The sequence below is a fragment of the Clarias gariepinus genome, chromosome 28, assembly GCF_024256425.1.
Source record: "Clarias gariepinus isolate MV-2021 ecotype Netherlands chromosome 28, CGAR_prim_01v2, whole genome shotgun sequence".
Taxonomy (NCBI): domain Eukaryota; kingdom Metazoa; phylum Chordata; class Actinopteri; order Siluriformes; family Clariidae; genus Clarias; species Clarias gariepinus.
In genome coordinates, this window is record NC_071127.1 from 4,832,741 (window position 1) to 4,852,862 (window position 20,122).

General features: G+C 41.1%; 1 protein-coding gene across 1 annotated transcript in view; it reads right to left on the minus strand.

Annotated features, from left to right (window-relative positions):
* Window positions 1–3,192: 3,192 nt before the first annotated feature.
* Window positions 3,193–20,122, minus strand: part of LOC128515928 (NACHT, LRR and PYD domains-containing protein 12-like) — a 65,185-nt gene continuing 48,255 nt past the window's right edge. The window contains exons 14-15 of the mRNA XM_053490193.1: window positions 18,690–18,863; window positions 3,193–3,409 (exon numbers count right to left, since the gene is read on the minus strand). Of these exons, the coding sequence (XP_053346168.1) occupies window positions 3,232–3,409; window positions 18,690–18,863 (352 nt within the window). The 3' untranslated portion in view covers window positions 3,193–3,231. The remainder of the gene's footprint in view (window positions 3,410–18,689; window positions 18,864–20,122) is intronic.

The window sequence follows — 20,122 nt, forward strand, 5'->3', positions numbered from 1 at the left end:
TATTTCATTATACATTCTTCAAATATTTTCTATATTGTGTATTTTTGTTGTACAGTTATTTATTTTTTTTTTTACTTTAGTTTTTATATTTTATTTTATTCTTTTCTAGTTTTATTTACCCTATATTTTAATTCTCATATTAGTCTTTATTTTAGGTCATGAGCAGTTGCCTAAGCATTTCACTGCATATCGTACTGTGTATGACTGTGTATGTGACAAATAAAATTTGAATTTGATTTTAACAATATCGCAAACCTGCTTTATATGTTTCTGTAACATTACACATAACAGGAGCAGCTCAGGGATCATTAGCAATAGTTGATAGGCAACAGTTGACATTCTTCTATCTTAGCTATTTTAGTAAGCTAGCGCTTAGCATAATGATATTAACTTGCTTATACACTCACCTAAAGGATTATTAGGAACACCACACTACTACGGTGTTTGACCCCCTTTCGCCTTCAGAATGATGCACGTCCAGGGCACGAAGCTCCCGTTCCACCACATCCCAAAGATGCTCTATTGGGTTGAGATCTGGTGACTGTCAAGGCCATTTTAGTACAGTGAACTCATTGTCATGTTCAAGAAACCAATTTGAAATGATTCAAGCTTTGTGACATGGTGCATTATCCTGCTGGAAGTAGCCATCAGAGGATGGGTACATGGTGGTCATAAAGGGATGGACATGGTCAGAAACAATGCTCAGTAGCTCGTGGCATTTAAACGATGCCTAAAGTGTGCCAAGAAAACATCCCCCACACCATTACACCACCTCCACCAGCCTGCACAGTGGTAACAAGGTATGATGGATCCATGTTCTCATTCTGTTTACGCAAAATTCTGACTCTACCAACAGAAATCAACAGAAATCGAGACTCATCAGACCAGGCAACATTTTTCCAGTTTTCAACTGTCCAATTTCGGTGAGCTCGTGCAAATTGTAGCCTCTTTTTTCCTATTTGTAGTGGAGATAAGTGGTACCCGGTGGGGTCTTCTGCTGTTGTAGCCCATCCTCAAGGTTGTGTGTGTTGTGGCTTCACAAATGCTTTGCTGCATACCTCGGTTGTAACGAGTGGTTATTTCAGTCAAAGTTGCTCTTCTATCAGCTTGAATCAATCGGCCCATTCTCCTCTGACCTCCAGCATCAACAAAGCATTTTCGCCCACAGGACTGCCGCATACTGGATGTTTTTCCCTTTTCACACTATTCTTTGTAAACCCTAACAATGGTTGTGCGTGAAAATCCCAGTAACTGAGCAGATTGTGAAATACCCAGACCGGCCCGTCAGGCACCAACAACCATGCCACCCTCAAAATTGCTTAAATCACCTTTCTTTCCCATTCTGACATTCAGTTTGGAGTTCAGGAGATTGTCTTGACCAGGACCACACCCCTAAATGCATTGAAGCAACTGCCATGTAATTGGTTGATTAAATAATTGCATTAATGAGAAATTGAACAGGTGTTCCTAATAATTCTTTAGGTGAGTGTAGATTCATATTTTGACAGGCGTTATACAGAAACAATGGAGCTAACTGTTTACATCACGTATATGTGTCCAAATACACTATTAAATTATTATACTGTATATTAATGAACAAGCTAGTTTCCGTGTGCTAAGCGCTAGCGGTTAGCATAGTGATATTAACTTGCTTATAAATCCATATGTGGATGTATATTACAGAGATGCCATGGAGCTGATGGTTTACATCAGTGTTTAATGGTCTAAATAAGATGTTATTCCTTTTAATCACTGACATTTACACTCGGCACGGCATTTCCCCCAAACACTTTAATAGTATTCATCTAATTAATTTTATATATTAAACATTACCTGGTACGTGTGTGCGGTTGAAAATTTAGTAAAAATTATAACGTTATTACGCTATATTTCACTGTATATTCCATTATGTTGAGTCCTGGAGCTGATATCCGGAAAGGTTAGTTCAGTTGCGTTTTGACCTCACTCCCATGGTTCCTTTGCCCATTAGCTTTAGCTTTTAGCTTGAAAAATACGGGAGAAAAAGAGTTCTCACACGGGAAAAAGCACACATTTACAAGAGAAAAAGCACACATTTACTAGGAAAAAAAAACACATTTACAAGGAAAAAAGCGCACATTTACTAGGGAAAAAACATTTACAAGGGAAAAAAACATTTATAAGGGAAAGCGCATACATTTACCCGGGGAAAAACACATTTTCAAGGAAAAAAAACATTTACAATTGAAAAAAACATTTTCAAGGGAAAACACATTTATAAGGGAAAAAAACGTTTATAAGAGACAAAGCACACATTTTTAAGGGAAAATAACATTTACAAGGGAAAAACATAAACGGGAAAGATGATGTGCCTTTCTGGGCCACCGTCCTCCAATGACAACATTATACAGCATATAGGGTTCCTGCTGGGTTCAGTCTTTATCTGAACCAAAAAGATTTTAACTGTATTAAGTAGCAAAGTGATAAATATGACTTGTACTGGGTCTCCTACAGGTTTCCTTAGATAAACTCCCCAATGCCAGTCCTGTCAGGTGAGAATCCCATCAATGACCTGAAACTGTGCCTGTCGATTTAGGCTCTCTGTTCCGCTCACTGGGTTCAGCTCAAGTTCATGTGGTTTTTCACCTGCTGATCCTAATAGTCCTTCAGGTTTTTTGGGGATTGAAAAATGTATGTCCAAGTCTCTGAGTCTGTTCTGTGTTATCATTAAAAGATTACATTTCTATAAATGTGTTCTCCATTTGCTGACTTAAAAAGGCAAGAAAAAGTGAATCTTTGGCACACCGCTGTTTATCTCGAACCAAATCTAAAAGAGAAATATCTGAATTAATAAACACAAACTAGTCTGCTGCTTATCAGAAACAGGGAAAAGCTGAGATCATCTTATTCAGACAGAAGCAGCAGTATGAAGTCAGAGATAGCAGGGTGTCACAAGGAGACCAGCTGTTCATTTACAATCACTCTCATGCACTCAGGTGGGATGTTTTGTAAACTCCGTCTGACTCCCTGTCTTCTGCTTTTACATAAAGTTTAAATCAACACCAAACAGCATTAAAGATAATTGTTAGAAACAGTAATTAAAGAGAATAAAAGGAAATTTTAACTCTGTAATCCAATATTTACTGGAACTAAAGAGAAATGCTAATGTACAGTACAAGCTAATGCTAATGTACAAAATAATGCTAATCAGTCTGTTAATGTGTTTCAGTGTTTATATAAAGAGAGCATTACTCACCTCAGTGTCTGTAGTTTGTAATGTTCATCGTCCTTAAGGGCAGAGAGACACTTCTGTCCAGAGTCTCCTATTTTGTTCCCATACAGATCCAGTAGTCTCAGGTGTGAGGGGTTTAATCTCAGAGCTGAAGCAAGAGCAGCACAGCCTTCATCTGTGACACCACAATCATCCGACCTGCAGAGACAATGACACACTTCATTCACTCAGGATGTAAACTTCAAGAGAAGCTTTGCGACACACACACACACACACACACACACACACACACACACACACACACACACACACACACACACACACTGTTCTCTCCCTTAGCTTTGTGTTACTATATAAATGGATTTTAGTCTGTGGGTTTATTCATAGAAATTCTGTATTTATGACAATAATATGAGACTATTTTAAAATGTTAGAGAAAGAACTGATGAGGGAAACTGCATGTGTTTAATACTGCTTGTCCATTTGTCTGTTTCTGTAACGTAGATCTGGCACCTCTATTCATAGCACATAGATAAAGTCAAACTGAAAGAACATTCAGTAACTAAATGAACTTTCAACTCTAAGAAGGAATAAAAAGAATGGATGTTGTGTCTTGTATTGATTTTAAGCTTTTAAACCCTGCAGCTCACACAGTGCAGTTAATTTGTGTATCTCACATACGCGGTTTCGCGCCGTGGCCGTAAGTATGGATCATCATGATTCATCTTGAGTTTTGGCGCTGTGGTTATGTTTCCATTTTTCCGTCCTCGCATAGTTAAACTGCATAGATGAGATAGGGGTATAAAAGCAGGAATAACAGATTGGGGCAGGTTTTCAGGGCCAGGGCTTGTACGACAACTTTCTCACACACACACACACACGGATTGGGAATGACTGCTGTCTGGCTCACGGATTGCATATATTGCTGTTTGTTTCCGGCTTCACTACCGTTTGGACGTTCCTGCTTACTCCTGCCTCCTCTGCGCTTCTCTTTGTATTTGTAATTTTCTCTAATTCCTCTACGATTTTTACAAAAAGGGGACTTTTCCCTCCCCCTGCCAGCAGTTACATTCCAGAGATGGGAAAAAAAGCCTTTTGTGGAATTTACTTGCTGCATGACCTGCCACACATTTCGACAAAGGATTGCAGTTCTTGAAACAAAGTTACTTGTTGGACTTCCCAAACTGGCAGAACATTCAGCAGATCGTCAGCATGGACCCCTTCTGCATACAGCCGATGAGTCTCGTGAATCTAGCAAATCTCAACAGTTTATACAGAGTGTAGAGGAACATGCCAAAACTGATCAACAGATTAATCGATGGTACAAACAGGGAGAAAGACGCAAAGGCACTCAAGATATCAGACTGTCACGAGTATCTCATATTGCTGCAATAGCATCCTCTTCCCCAGATATAGCTGTGACAAGACTTGCGACTTGCAAACACTGGTATTTTGCCACCCCCCATTCATCTTGAGAACAGATTCAAAGCGCTGATTAATGTGGGTTAGGAATCCCCAAATGTTATTGAATATGGATCGGATCAGCCATCAGCTAACGCCGCTAACAACAGGCGCTCAATGTCGAGCAGAGAGCGGCAATCAGCTCAGCGAGAAACCAAACAAACTTGGTGCAAGGGTGATAAAGGAAGATATCTATGTCTCCCTCCATCATCCTTCAGCAGAATGTGCCAATCCTCTCAACCTGAATGGCACATGCACACCTGGAGAACGTTTGAGTGACCACAAACAGCTTTCGAGTCATTATGTGGTTAAAGATTTCCCACAAGGACATTGATAACACCACACAGCCAAAACAACAACTGCTCATGGACATGCCAGCTCAGTCCTGTCCACAGAGCTCATCACAGACAGACTGTGACATACTACACCAGCTCCAAGATAACTTTCTGGAAAACAGCCAGGGAATTCAGTAAAATACACTGAAATTCACTACAGCCACCAAAAACACCAGAATTAGAGCCCATCTCACCAGGGACATCCCTATCCCCATCATCTCCACATCTAAGCTTCTGACAGAAAATGGAGGAACTGGCTTTTTTTTTGTATCGTTGCAACGAATGTTTCGCGTTTGTATCAGCGTTTAAATTACATAGTTTTTTATTTATACAATATTAATATTAAGAGCTTTAGTAAACTAGTTTTTACATCTTCACACTATTTGGCTTCGCCTTTTTCTGCGCTTTTTGGAGAACACGCGAGTTTCTTCATCTAAAAACAACAAACGGAATTCAGCTCCAAACAACTAAACTCTGACTCAGGTACGTTATCATGTCTAATATTTATCTCGTTCAGTGTGTAGAGTGCAGGATGTTTAGACATTCTTCCTCCGTCGTTAGTGGTAATTTTATTTGTGATAGGTGTGTGTTAGTGAGCACTCTGACGGAGAAGATATCAGCGTTAGAGGAGCGCATCCAGACTTTAGAGAGGGTTAGAGAGTGTGAGAGCAGCGTTATTCCTGTAGCGGACAGTCTGGGTGCCACAGGCGGAGATAACCAGCCCCCGACTCTGGCATTAGAGCCCTCACAGCGGGGCGAGTGGGTGACGACTCGGCGGCATACTCGATCAGCCAAAGCTAACACTAAGGCGAGCCCACCGGAGCACACCTCTTCTGTGCTTCACGTGTCCAACAGGTTTGCTCTCCTCAGTGATGCACCCACTGAGAAACCTGAAAGAGCTCTGGTTATAGGAGACTCTATAATGAGACACGTGAAATTAGCCAGGCCTTTGGGGGCGCCAGCGGCAGTGGTTAGGTGTATCCCGGGAGCCAGAGCACCAGACATCAGGTAATCTTAGGGCTCTAGGACAGCATAGGTTCTCTAAGATAGTGGTACATGCTGGAGCTAATGACATACGCCTTCGTCAGTCAGAGGTTAGTAAGAATAACTTTATAGAGAACACTTTAGATTTAATAATATTATTCGGATTGAGTATAAGAAATTTATTCACAATTCCACTATCTGAAGTTCTCTCAGATCACTATCTTCTCTCAATTCAAGCATGTCACAGTAATAATGTATGCACAGCGCCGCACTACCATATGAAACGTACATTCACGTCAACTACCACACAGAGTTTTATGAGTAATCTCCCAGAGTTCCCAACTTCGATTAGATCACCGTCTGACCCCACAGAACTCGATCAGGCGACTAAATATTTAGAGTCGACATTTCACTATACCTTAGATAATGTAGCTCCAGTTAAAAGAAAAATTATTAGAGATAAGAAACTTGCTCCCTGGTATAACGATCACACGCGCACTTTAAAACAGACCGCTCGGAAATTAGAATGTAAATGGCGTCAAACTAAATTGTATTATTAGTATTATGTGGTATTTCAAATAGCATGGAAGGAGAGCATCCTGAACTATAGAAAAGCTCTTAGTGTAGCTAGATCAACGTATCTCTCCACTCTTATAGGAAATAACAAAAATAATCTTAGATTTTTATTTAATGTTGTAGCCAAATTAACCAGAAATAAGACCACTGCAGAAATCTCCACAACAACATTATGCAATAGTGAGGACTTCATGAACTTTTTTAATAATAAAATTGTAAATATTAGGCATAAAATTGAGGCTTTGAAACTGAACAATGTAATTGATGCAGATGTTAATCTAGCCATGTCAGATCAGAACCTAGAATACTTTACTCCCCTTGAAGAGAATGAACTAATTTCACTCATCTCTTCTTCAAATTCATCAACCTGTATATTAGATCCTGTATTGTCACATTTTCTTAAACAGATAGTACCAGCAATAACAGAACCCCTGTTGGGAATAATTAATTCTTCACTCAGCATTGTTTATGTTCCAAAATCTTTTAAATTAGCAGTTATTAAACCAATAATTAAGAAACCTGACCTCGACCTCTGTCAGCTGTCCAATTACAGGCCAATATCAAACCTCCCCTTTATCTCTAAGATTCTGAAAAAGATAGTAGCGGAGATGCTATGCTCATATCTACATAGAAATGGCATTTATGAACTGTATCAGTCAGGATTTAGGCCTTATCACAGCACAGAGACAGCACTCGTTGAAGTTGTAAATGGCCTCCTATTGGCCTCTGATCAGGGTTGTGTAACTATGCTTCTATTACTCAACCTCAGTGCAGCTTTTGACACCATTAATCATGCTATTCTTCTTCACAGATTAGAAAATGTAGTAGGAATTAAGGGTACAGCCCTCTCCTGGCTCAGATCCTATCTGACCGATCGTTATCAGTATGTAGACTTAAATGGTGACTATTCTGCATGTTCTCTAGTGGAGTTTGGCGTTCCGCAGGGTTCAGTTTAAGGTCCACTGCTTTTTATCCTTTACATGCTTCCTCTGGGCAACATAATCCGTAAGCATGGTATTATTTTTCATTGTTATGCTGACGATACACAGTTATATGTCTCAGCAAAACCTGATGAGAAAAAACAGCTTGTTGAGTAATGTGTGCAGGACATAAAAAATTGGATGCTAATTAACTTCCTTCTGCTTAATCCGGATAAGACAGAAGTTCTAGTCATAGGACCACATACAGCTAGAAGTAAAATTTTAGATCACACCATAACTTTAGATGGCCTTTTTGTTCCATCCAGTGCATCAGTAAAAGACCTCGGTGTGATTATAGATTCCAGCCTTTCATTTGAAGCTCATTTAGATAATATTACCAGGATAGCATTCTTTCACCTCAGAAATTTTGCCAAGATAAATATATTGTCGCTAAACGATGCAGAAAAACTAGTTCATGCTTTTATCACCTCTAGGTTGGACTATTGTAATGCCCTACTGTCTGGTTGTTCAGCTAGGTGCATAAATAAGCTTCAGCTAGTCAAGAATGCAGCAGCAAGAGTCCTCACTAGAACCAGAATATATATATATAAGTGGCATTTTAATTAAAATCTAACATTTTAATAGTTAGTGATTGGTGCATGGGCGTCAACTTATACGTTCTGTAATATTCCATAGTCATTCATACTGCTGTTGTTTTAGAGCCTTTACTAAAGAATTCGCTAGTTAGTAAGTAAGTAAGCAAATAAAAGATAAATGAATAATTAACTTTAAATGGTACTTCAGCGTAGTAAAAGTACCCTAGCATAAGTTTATATATAATGAAAATATTATGTATAAAGAAAATCTAATTTATATATTTGTGTTTAATTAAATTCTTAGCATTTTAATGGTTAGTGTTTGTTGCAGAAATTTACACTATTTTTGGGAAAGAGCTTGGCTTGTACAGGCTACTTTACACTCATCAGCAGTCGACGCCCCGCCGTAACCAGCAAATCAAAGGAGCAGTTATCAGCTATGACACATAAACTTCTAAGTTTGGAGGCCAGGGTTGGTTGGTTGGTTGGAAGCATGTTTGAAGGAGAAGATAACGTCACAATCACACACACACACACACACAAACTCTCTGTGCATACACACCTACAGTACAGTATGAGAAGCACGCACAGACACTAATGATGGGTCGTTCATGAACAATTCTAAACGAATCTTTAACATGACTCAGATGAACGAGTAGTCTCGGAGAGTGATTCGTTCATTTTCTATTGGGCGCGCATGCGCAAAGCATCGCAAAACCTCCGTATGTTATACTGTATACAGGAAACAGTATTGAACAATTCTTAGCAATGAGTCTTCAAGTCTCGAGTCGTTCGTTCATTTGTCACGTGTCTCCCATAGACGATATGCAGTGCAGTAGATTCAAAAGAACGAACGACTCAGATTGGAAGATATAAGAGGTAAGCTGTTCAATCTGTTTATTATAATATGTCCTTAGTTGCATTGTAAAATTTGCATAAAAGTAACTCCGTGCACACACTCACACACACACACACAAACTCTCCGTGCACACACTCACACACAAACTCTCCGTGCACACACTCACACACACACACACACAAACTCTCCGTGCACACACTCACACACACACACACACAAACTCTCCGTGCACACACTCACACACACACACACACAAACTCTCCGTGCACACACTCACACACACACACACACAAACTCTCCGTGCACACACTCACACACACACACACACAAACTCTCCGTGCACACACTCACACACACACACACACAAACTCTCCGTGCACACACTCACACACACACACACACAAACTCTCCGTGCACACACTCACACACACACACACACAAACTCTCCGTGCACACACTCACACACACACACACACAAACTCTCCGTGCACACACTCACACACACACACACACAAACTCTCCGTGCACACACTCACACACACACACACACAAACTCTCCGTGCACACACTCACACACACACACACACAAACTCTCCGTGCACACACTCACACACACACACACAAACTCTCCGTGCACACACTCACACACACACACACAAACTCTCCGTGCACACACTCACACACACACACACAAACTCTCCGTGCACACACTCACACACACACACACAAACTCTCCGTGCACACACTCACACACACACACACAAACTCTCCGTGCACACACTCACACACACACACACAAACTCTCCGTGCACACACTCACACACACACACACAAACTCTCCGTGCACACACTCACACACACACACACAAACTCTCCGTGCACACACTCACACACACACACACAAACTCTCCGTGCACACACTCACACACACACACAAACTCTCCGTGCACACACTCACACACACACACAAACTCTCCGTGCACACACTCACACACACACACAAACTCTCCGTGCACACACTCACACACACACACAAACTCTCCGTGCACACACTCACACACACACACAAACTCTCCGTGCACACACTCACACACACACACAAACTCTCCGTGCACACACACACACACACACAAACTCTCCGTGCACACACACACACACACACACACAAACTCTCCGTGCACACACTCACACACACACACACACAAACTCTCCGTGCACACACACACACACACACAAACTCTCCGTGCACACACTCACACACACACACACACAAACTCTCCGTGCACACACTCACACACACACACACACAAACTCTCCGTGCACACACTCACACACACACACACACACAAACTCTCCGTGCACACACTCACACACACACACACACACACACTCTCCGTGCACACACTCACACACACACACACACAAACTCTCCGTGCACACACTCACACACACACACACACAAACTCTCCGTGCACACACTCACACACACACACACACAAACTCTCCGTGCACACACTCACACACACACACTCACAAACTCTCCGTGCACACACTCACACACACACACTCACAAACTCTCCGTGCACACACTCACACACACACACTCACAAACTCTCCGTGCACACACTCACACACACACACTCACAAACTCTCCGTGCACACACTCACACACACACACTCACAAACTCTCCGTGCACACACTCACACACACACACTCACAAACTCTCCGTGCACACACTCACACACACACACTCACAAACTCTCCGTGCACACACTCACACACACACACTCACAAACTCTCCGTGCACACACTCACACACACACACACACAAACTCTCCGTGCACACACACACACACACACACACACACAAACTCTCCGTGCACACACACACACACACACACACACACAAACTCTCCGTGCACACACACACACACACACACACACACAAACTCTCCGTGCACACACTCACACACACACACACACACAAACTCTCCGTGCACACACTCACACACACACACACACAAACTCTCCGTGCACACACTCACACACACACACACACAAACTCTCCGTGCACACACTCACACACACACACACACACAAACTCTCCGTGCACACACTCACACACACACACACACACACACTCTCCGTGCACACACTCACACACACACACACACACAAACTCTCCGTGCACACACTCACACACACACACACACAAACTCTCCGTGCACACACTCACACACACACACACACAAACTCTCCGTGCACACACTCACACACACACACACACAAACTCTCCGTGCACACACTCACACACACACACACAAACTCTCCGTGCACACACACACACACACACACAAACTCTCCGTGCACACAAACACACACACACACAAACTCTCCGTGCACACACACACACACACACACACAAACTCTCCGTGCACACACACACACACACACACACAAACTCTCCGTGCACACACTCACACACACACAAACTCTCCGTGCACACACTCACACACACACACACACAAACTCTCCGTGCACACACTCACACACACACACACACAAACTCTCCGTGCACACACTCACACACACACACACACACAAACTCTCCGTGCACACACTCACACACACACACACACACAAACTCTCCGTGCACACACTCACACACACACACACACACAAACTCTCCGTGCACACACTCACACACACACACACACACAAACTCTCCGTGCACACACTCACACACACACACACACACAAACTCTCCGTGCACACACTCACACACACACAAACACTCCGTGCACACACTCACACACACACACACACAAACTCTCCGTGCACACACTCACACACACACACACACAAACTCTCCGTGCACACACTCACACACACACACACACAAACTCTCCGTGCACACACTCACACACACACACACACAAACTCTCCGTGCACACACTCACACACACACACACACAAACTCTCCGTGCACACACTCACACACACACACACACAAACTCTCCGTGCACACACTCACACACACACAAACTCTCCGTGCACACACTCACACACACACAAACTCTCCGTGCACACACTCACACACACACACACACAAACTCTCCGTGCACACACTCACACACACACACACACAAACTCTCCGTGCACACACTCACACACACACACACACAAACTCTCCGTGCACACACTCACACACACACACACACAAACTCTCCGTGCACACACTCACACACACACACACAAACTCTCCGTGCACACACACACACACACACACAAACTCTCCGTGCACACACTCACACACACACACAAACTCTCCGTGCACACACTCACACTCACACACACACAAACTCTCCGTGCACACACTCACACTCACACACACACAAACTCTCCGTGCACACACTCACACTCACACACACACAAACTCTCCGTGCACACACTCACACACACACACACACAAACTCTCCGTGCACACACTCACACACACACACACACAAACTCTCCGTGCACACACTCACACACACACACACACACAAACTCTCCGTGCACACACTCACACACACACACACACACAAACTCTCCGTGCACACACTCACACACACACACACACACAAACTCTCCGTGCACACACTCACACACACACACACACACAAACTCTCCGTGCACACACTCACACACACACACACACACAAACTCTCCGTGCACACACTCACACACACACAAACTCTCCGTGCACACACTCACACACACACAAACTCTCCGTGCACACACTCACACACACACAAACTCTCCGTGCACACACTCACACACACACAAACTCTCCGTGCACACACTCACACACACACAAACTCTCCGTGCACACACTCACACACACACAAACTCTCCGTGCACACACTCACACACACACAAACTCTCCGTGCACACACTCACACACACACAAACTCTCCGTGCACACACTCACACACACACAAACTCTCCGTGCACACACTCACACACACACAAACTCTCCGTGCACACACTCACACACACACACAAACTCTCCGTGCACACACTCACACACACAAAAACTCTCCGTTCACACACTCACACACACACAAACTCTCCGTGCACACACTCACACACACACAAACTCTCCGTGCACACACACACACACACACAAACTCTCCGTGCACACACACACACACACACAAACTCTCAGTGCACACACACACACACACACAAACTCTCCGTGCACACACACACACACACACACACACACAAACTCTCCGTGCACACACACACACACACACAAACTCTCCGTGACACACACACACACACACAAACTCTCCGTGCACACACTCACACACACAAACTCTCCGTGCACACACTCACACACACACACACACAAACTCTCCGTGCACACACTCACACACACACACACACAAACTCTCCGTGCACACACTCACACACACACACACACAAACTCTCCGTGCACACACTCACACACACACACACACAAACTCTCCGTGCACACACTCACACACACACACAAACTCTCCGTGCACACACTCACACACACACACAAACTCTCCGTGCACACACTCACACACACACACAAACTCTCCGTGCACACACTCACACACACACACACAAACTCTCCGTGCACACACTCACACACACACACACAAACTCTCCGTGCACACACTCACACACACACACACAAACTCTCCGTGCACACACTCACACACACACACACAAACTCTCCGTGCACACACTCACACACACACACACAAACTCTCCGTGCACACACTCACACACACACACACAAACTCTCCGTGCACACACTCACACACACACACACAAACTCTCCGTGCACACACTCACACACACACACACAAACTCTCCGTGCACACACTCACACACACACACACAAACTCTCCGTGCACACACTCACACACACACACACAAACTCTCCGTGCACACACTCACACACACACACAAACTCTCCGTGCACACACTCACACACACACACAAACTCTCCGTGCACACACTCACACACACACACAAACTCTCCGTGCACACACTCACACACACACACAAACTCTCCGTGCACACACTCACACACACACACAAACTCTCCGTGCACACACTCACACACACACACAAACTCTCCGTGCACACTCACACACACACACAAACTCTCTGTGCACACACACACACAAACTCTCTGTGCACACTCACACACACAAACTCTCATTGCAGATACATCGTGCCCAAAAAAAAAAGATGATCTAAAATTCATTCATCGGCGTGTATAAACCTACGGCTCGCACGTTCACTTAACAAAAGGCAGCGTTTTGATCAAAAGAATGATAAACGCGTGCGATTTACCGAAAAAGACATATCGTGAATGAAAAGTGAGAAGAGATTCAGCAGAATCTTCTGACACAATGCTTGCTCCGAAGGACTATACTTAACAAGAATATAGAGAATAAGAATCATATTTATAATAAGATAATTAATTAAATAATGCAATTATATATAAAAAAATATTTATCTAAAAGCCAGACCGACCAAATTTTTTATTCACTGCTGAAGTAGTTAAATATGCTAATACTGTAGATACGTAGGTTTCGTTTTTCAATTGCAATTACAAAGTACAATTGCAAGTAAATTACAAACTGCATGTAATGTTGTGAAATGTAAATAAAACAGTATTGGACACAAATATCTGATATGGTGGTATATAAAATGAAAAAGTGCTCAAATGCAAAGCAAACGCAATTATTTAATTAATTTATTTATTGTGTATATTTAACTTCATTCAGTCGTTTAAGTTATATGAAAAATAATGTTCCTACCAGCCCACTATTATTTTTTGTTCAAATTTAAAGATGCCCGCAAGTGTGCAAAAAGACGAATACAAATAATACAAAAGGGAATAATTTTTAATAAAGTTAGCCTAATACAATATTGTTTCCAATGCTGAAGCAAACATGATTTTGTTTTAGTCTATTCGCTGAATACAACGCGACAGCGCGCTCCGAGGTGACACCCAGAACCCCCAGTTACTGTAATCCCTCTTCTCACCTTTCATTCATGATAGGTGTGAAGTTATCAAACCGGTTTTGCTGATTGGGGAATTCACAGAATTGAGGAGTTTAAAACAGAGCAGACGTCTCCGCCTAAAATGTATTTCGTCAGCGAAACAAAAATATTCTATATTTAATAAAACTGTATTGAAACAAAATTGTTTATTTTCCTTATTTAATATCGCGTCCGGAACATTGTTGTCCAAACGTTGTATATATATGGAAAAGAGTAAAACCTAAGCAAAACAGAAAGGACGAATAAAGAAATGTACGAAACATTAACACCTTTACCGTGTTCAAATGAATAAAGAGTTACTGCATTATGTTTCAAGACATCCTTAATTTACATTTTTCTCCTAATTATATTGTTAGGGGGTGCGGTGTGGAGATTCGCACCAAGAGATGTTTTACTGATTATAAGAGTCCTGACGCAGGGCTTTAGAGGGGGTCAGTAAAATAGGAGTTGTTGTGAGAGCTTAAGACAGACATGGGAAGACATTTTTATTTGGAGTTAGCGTGGGATTATGAATTAAGGAACTTAAAAGAAAGCCAAAAGAAAACTGAAAACACAAAATAAACAGAGCTCCGCCGTCTACACGAGAACAGACAGGATTCTGGAAACTAAAACAAAAAAACTAAAGATGCTCTCGGGGTTTATGCCCTTACCAAGGATTTGTAGGAAGAGAGACAGTAGAGTTTATGCTTTGTGCGCTTTAACCCGAGAGTGCGCACTAAACTATTGCCTGTCACTTTCCCTCACTTTCTCGCCGGTGTCTTAGACAGACAGAGGCTTGGGCTTTGCCTTCTTCTTCTTTAGCGCGTGTTGTCTTTGGCCCTGATACCTTTTGCCGGTGCGACCGAATGATTACACGGAGTTTCGCGGTATCACGACCGGGCCTGTTCTGAACAGTTTACTTTAACAACATACACTTATCATGAATTGCATTTTATGAATGTCACATATGAGATGCGTACACAAACAGATACTGTATACACATAAAACATATTCAGTAAATTTGTAAAATACACTCAAAGTAAATATGAAGTCTGATTTGATTGGACCATTAAACATTTTATTTCTGTTTATTCTATGTTTTGCTGGAGAAATACATTTTAGGCAAACCGTCTGCTCGGTCTTGTTAAATCGTTTTAAACCCCTAAATTCTGCCAATTCGCAGGACATTTGCATAGTTAACACTATCAGATAGCTATATCAGGAAATTTAATTAATTTCAATACCATTTAAACCATTTACCATTTAAACCAATACCATTTATTGCTATGTCTTTTATTGTTTTGTCCCTGTTAAGACATTATAAAAACTATATAAGAAACTTTAAAAGCACGAATTTGGGCATCTCATTTCATCATTATGAAAATAATATGAAGCAAATATACACACGTTCATCATGAAATATCTGTTGTAAAACAAAATAAAATTCATTTTTGCTTCAGAATTGAAAACAATATTGTTTTAGGTTAACTTTATACACAATTCATCATTGTACTTGGTCCGGCTTTTAGATAAAGTCCTTCCATGGGCCATCTGGCAGATATTCAGTGAAGCACAAAACATTTATTTAAATTCCTGAATGTTGCTTGTGGCAAGTCGCCGGCACGCCGCGTGCCAAATTCATCTTACATCTGTACAAAAGGAATGTTAACACTTTTGACCTGATTCAACATGTGCACGGGCCCACACATAATCGTGGACACACTGTAGATTTACTCATCAGTAAGGGTCTAAACATCCCATCCATTCTTATTAAGGACGTAGCGCTATCTGATCACTTCTGTATTTTCTTTGATATATTGATCTCTGTTACCACTGAAAATAGATCTGTCAGAACGAGATGCATTATTGAGAATACAAGTGCACTATTTATGAAGGCTATATCTTTAACACCAAGCATTTCTGCAGACTCTGTTGATATTCTCCTTGATTCCTTTAACTCAAAAGTTAGGAATGTTATTGATGATATTGCGCCGGAAAAGGTCAGAAAGACGGGCAGACAGAAATTACCATGGAGAAAATCACTAGTAGTTTAGTGTATGAAAAGACAATGCAGAAAATCTGAGCGGATGTGTCGGAAGACAAAACTTGAAATTCACTATAGCATCTATAAAGCCAGCCTTCATGCTTTCAATTTGGAACTAGCCACAGATAGACAGACCTTTTTCTCAAACACTATAAACAGTAACTTAAACAACACACCCACTCTTTTTGCTACTGTTGAGAGACTGACAAACCAACCAAGTCAGATTCCCATTGAAATGCTCCCTGACAGCAAATCCAATGAGTTTGCTTCCTTTTTTTCTGAGAAAATGAGTAATATTAGAAGGGCTATTAACACATCAAGTAATGAAGAGGTCAGAAAAACCCAAACACAACCTCACAAAACAGTTACTTTAGCCCTATTCGGACAGGACTAGTTTTACAGGGGGTTGTTAGAGAAATTTCTGTTTCACAGATGTACTTCGTGATTTTAATCCCGTCCGAATCTGCCATGTCCGTATTTCTCTCACACGACTGCGAATGTCTGTTATTGCCGAAAATGTTTTTTCAAAAACGCTTTTTTTTTTGTGTGTGTTTTGGTCAACGTGAACTACTGTACTATCTCTAGCGCACCGGTATTCAAGTTTGCGCACCAATAATGGATGTAGATGTGTTTGCTACCCTGCGAAGAAAAAAAAATTTAATCTACTGACCAATATCAAATCTTCCTTTTATAGGTAAGATTATTGAAAAGGTTGCTTTTTAATCAGCTGAACAACCATTTAAACTCAAATAGATACCTGGGCAGTTTTCAAGCGCATCATAGTACAGACCACTCAGATCATTAGGATCGAGTCATTTAGAAATACCACGGGTTCACACAAAACAAAGGGAGTCTGCCTTTATCCATTATGCTGCCCGCAGTTGGAACCAGCTTCCAAAAGAGATCAGATGTGCTAAAACATTAGTCACATTTAAATCTAGACTTAAAACTCATCTGTTCAGCTGTGCATTTATTAAATAAGCACCGTGCTGTGTCCGAACTGACTGCACAATATTTTAGGTTTACTTAATTTTGAATTTTTTAAACTGTTTTTAAATAAAATTTTAAGTTTTAAAAGCATTATTACGAACTGTTTTTATTTTTATTTTAAATCCAATTTAAATAATTTAAAAAGTTTTATTTGTGTTATTATTTTCTATTTCTTTTTATAACTATTTTTTTATCTTTTATGTAAAGCATTTTGAATTACCACTGTGTATGAAATGTCCTATACAAATAAACTTGCCTTAAATTGTTTTTAAAAAATTAACTAAATAACTGAGTACTTAAATAGCTTACCTAACATGTTAGATTACTCATTACATCAAAAAAGTAATCCAAGTACTCAAACGCATTACACCCAACACTGTTAGTTACAGTGTTGTAGTAAATTTTACAGTTATTTTAGACACACCGCAGTCGCATTAAGCTTTGTGCTGCAGCTTCTCACATACGTACATCTGACCCAAAGACTCTGTGACAAATCATCAGTGTGCAGTGAAAAGAAACAATCTTCCTCCTCAGGACATTGATGATGAACCTAAAACCTCTGCTTCAGTCTCACTATTAGAGAATGTGTCTTACTGAGGAGCAGGTCATGTGACTCTCAGAGAGATGATCTTACCCCAGTGTCTCCAGTTTACAATCGGGATTCTTCAGTACAGCAGAGACACACTTCACTCCTGAGTCTCCGAGATTATTCTCAGACAGATACAATTTTCTCAGGTGTGAGGGGTTTGATCTCAGACCTGAAGTCAGAGCAGCACAGCCTTTACCTGAGATACCACACCTAGACAACCTGCAGAGACACAATGACACACACTTCATCAACAGAATTACATCCTGTTTAATTTTTTTTTTTAGATGGTGAGTCTACAAAATGGTTCTGTAACAGACTTATAGTGCACTATACAGTGACAATAAACATGTTTCAACAAAAACCCTTGTTTGATGACACTAGCCATAACACTATAGATTTATATTACTGCAGAAAAAAGAATGTAAAAGTCTGAATCAAGGTGAAAAATAAACACAATCATGAATTTAAACCAAGTTATACTAATTTCAGTCCAAAAGTGTTACTTTTAAAGAGAATCAAAACTCAGGTCTTAACTAAACAATATTACTGACGAATAATTTATTGCAGTGCAGGAGTTAACATTGTGAATCAATCAACTGACTTTAAGGTTACTACGACAACTTAAACCCAATTTTTCCTCCCTTAGAGAAAAAAGTGAGGGAATGTCACTAAGCTATAGATGTGAGAATAATTTGTTCCTGACATGTGCTTGTATATCAAAACACTCAAATATCAAAGTGAATTTCCCGCACAAGAAATAATGGAAACTTAAAAAAAAAAAAAATCATATAAAAATAATTAATACAAAATATAAAGTAAGAATAAAACAAATTAACCTGGACTTTGAAAAAATCTTAGTTTTAGTGATTGAGACCAGAAAGAGAGAAGGAGGAGCAGGTGGTATTGTGTATAACAACTTTCCCTCACACACACACTCACAAACACACACTAACAGAATCATTGCTCTCTGACATGGACCCTGTCTGTGTGTGTGTGTGTGTGTGTGTGTGTGTGTGTGTGAGTGAAAGTCTCTTTAATGACACTTGCTTTTGCCTCGTTTTGAGGATTTCACAAAAAATGTGACGTTACATTGTCGCTAAACTGATTTATCTCCTGCACTGCTATAGACTTTTTAACCTTTTTCTTCACCTGAGGTCATTGTTGCAGTACAGCTACTAAAGAACAGTAACTACACACGCGCACACACACACACATTTTCGGTGAGCTGTATATAATCTTTCTGCTTCACTCAGTAAAAATATAACATGTTCCAATGGGTGGAACTGAGCCCCGAGCTGGAGGAGGGTCTAACACATTTCTTTTGTTTTTTAGGAAAATTGTGTGTTTTATACTGCTTGTCCACTGAAATGCTTTTGTGAAACACAGATCTGGCAACCCTGTTCATAGGAGATAGAAAAAGACTTAAAGAATATTCAGTAACTAAATAAACTTTCAACTCTAAGAAAAATCTTTTAAAC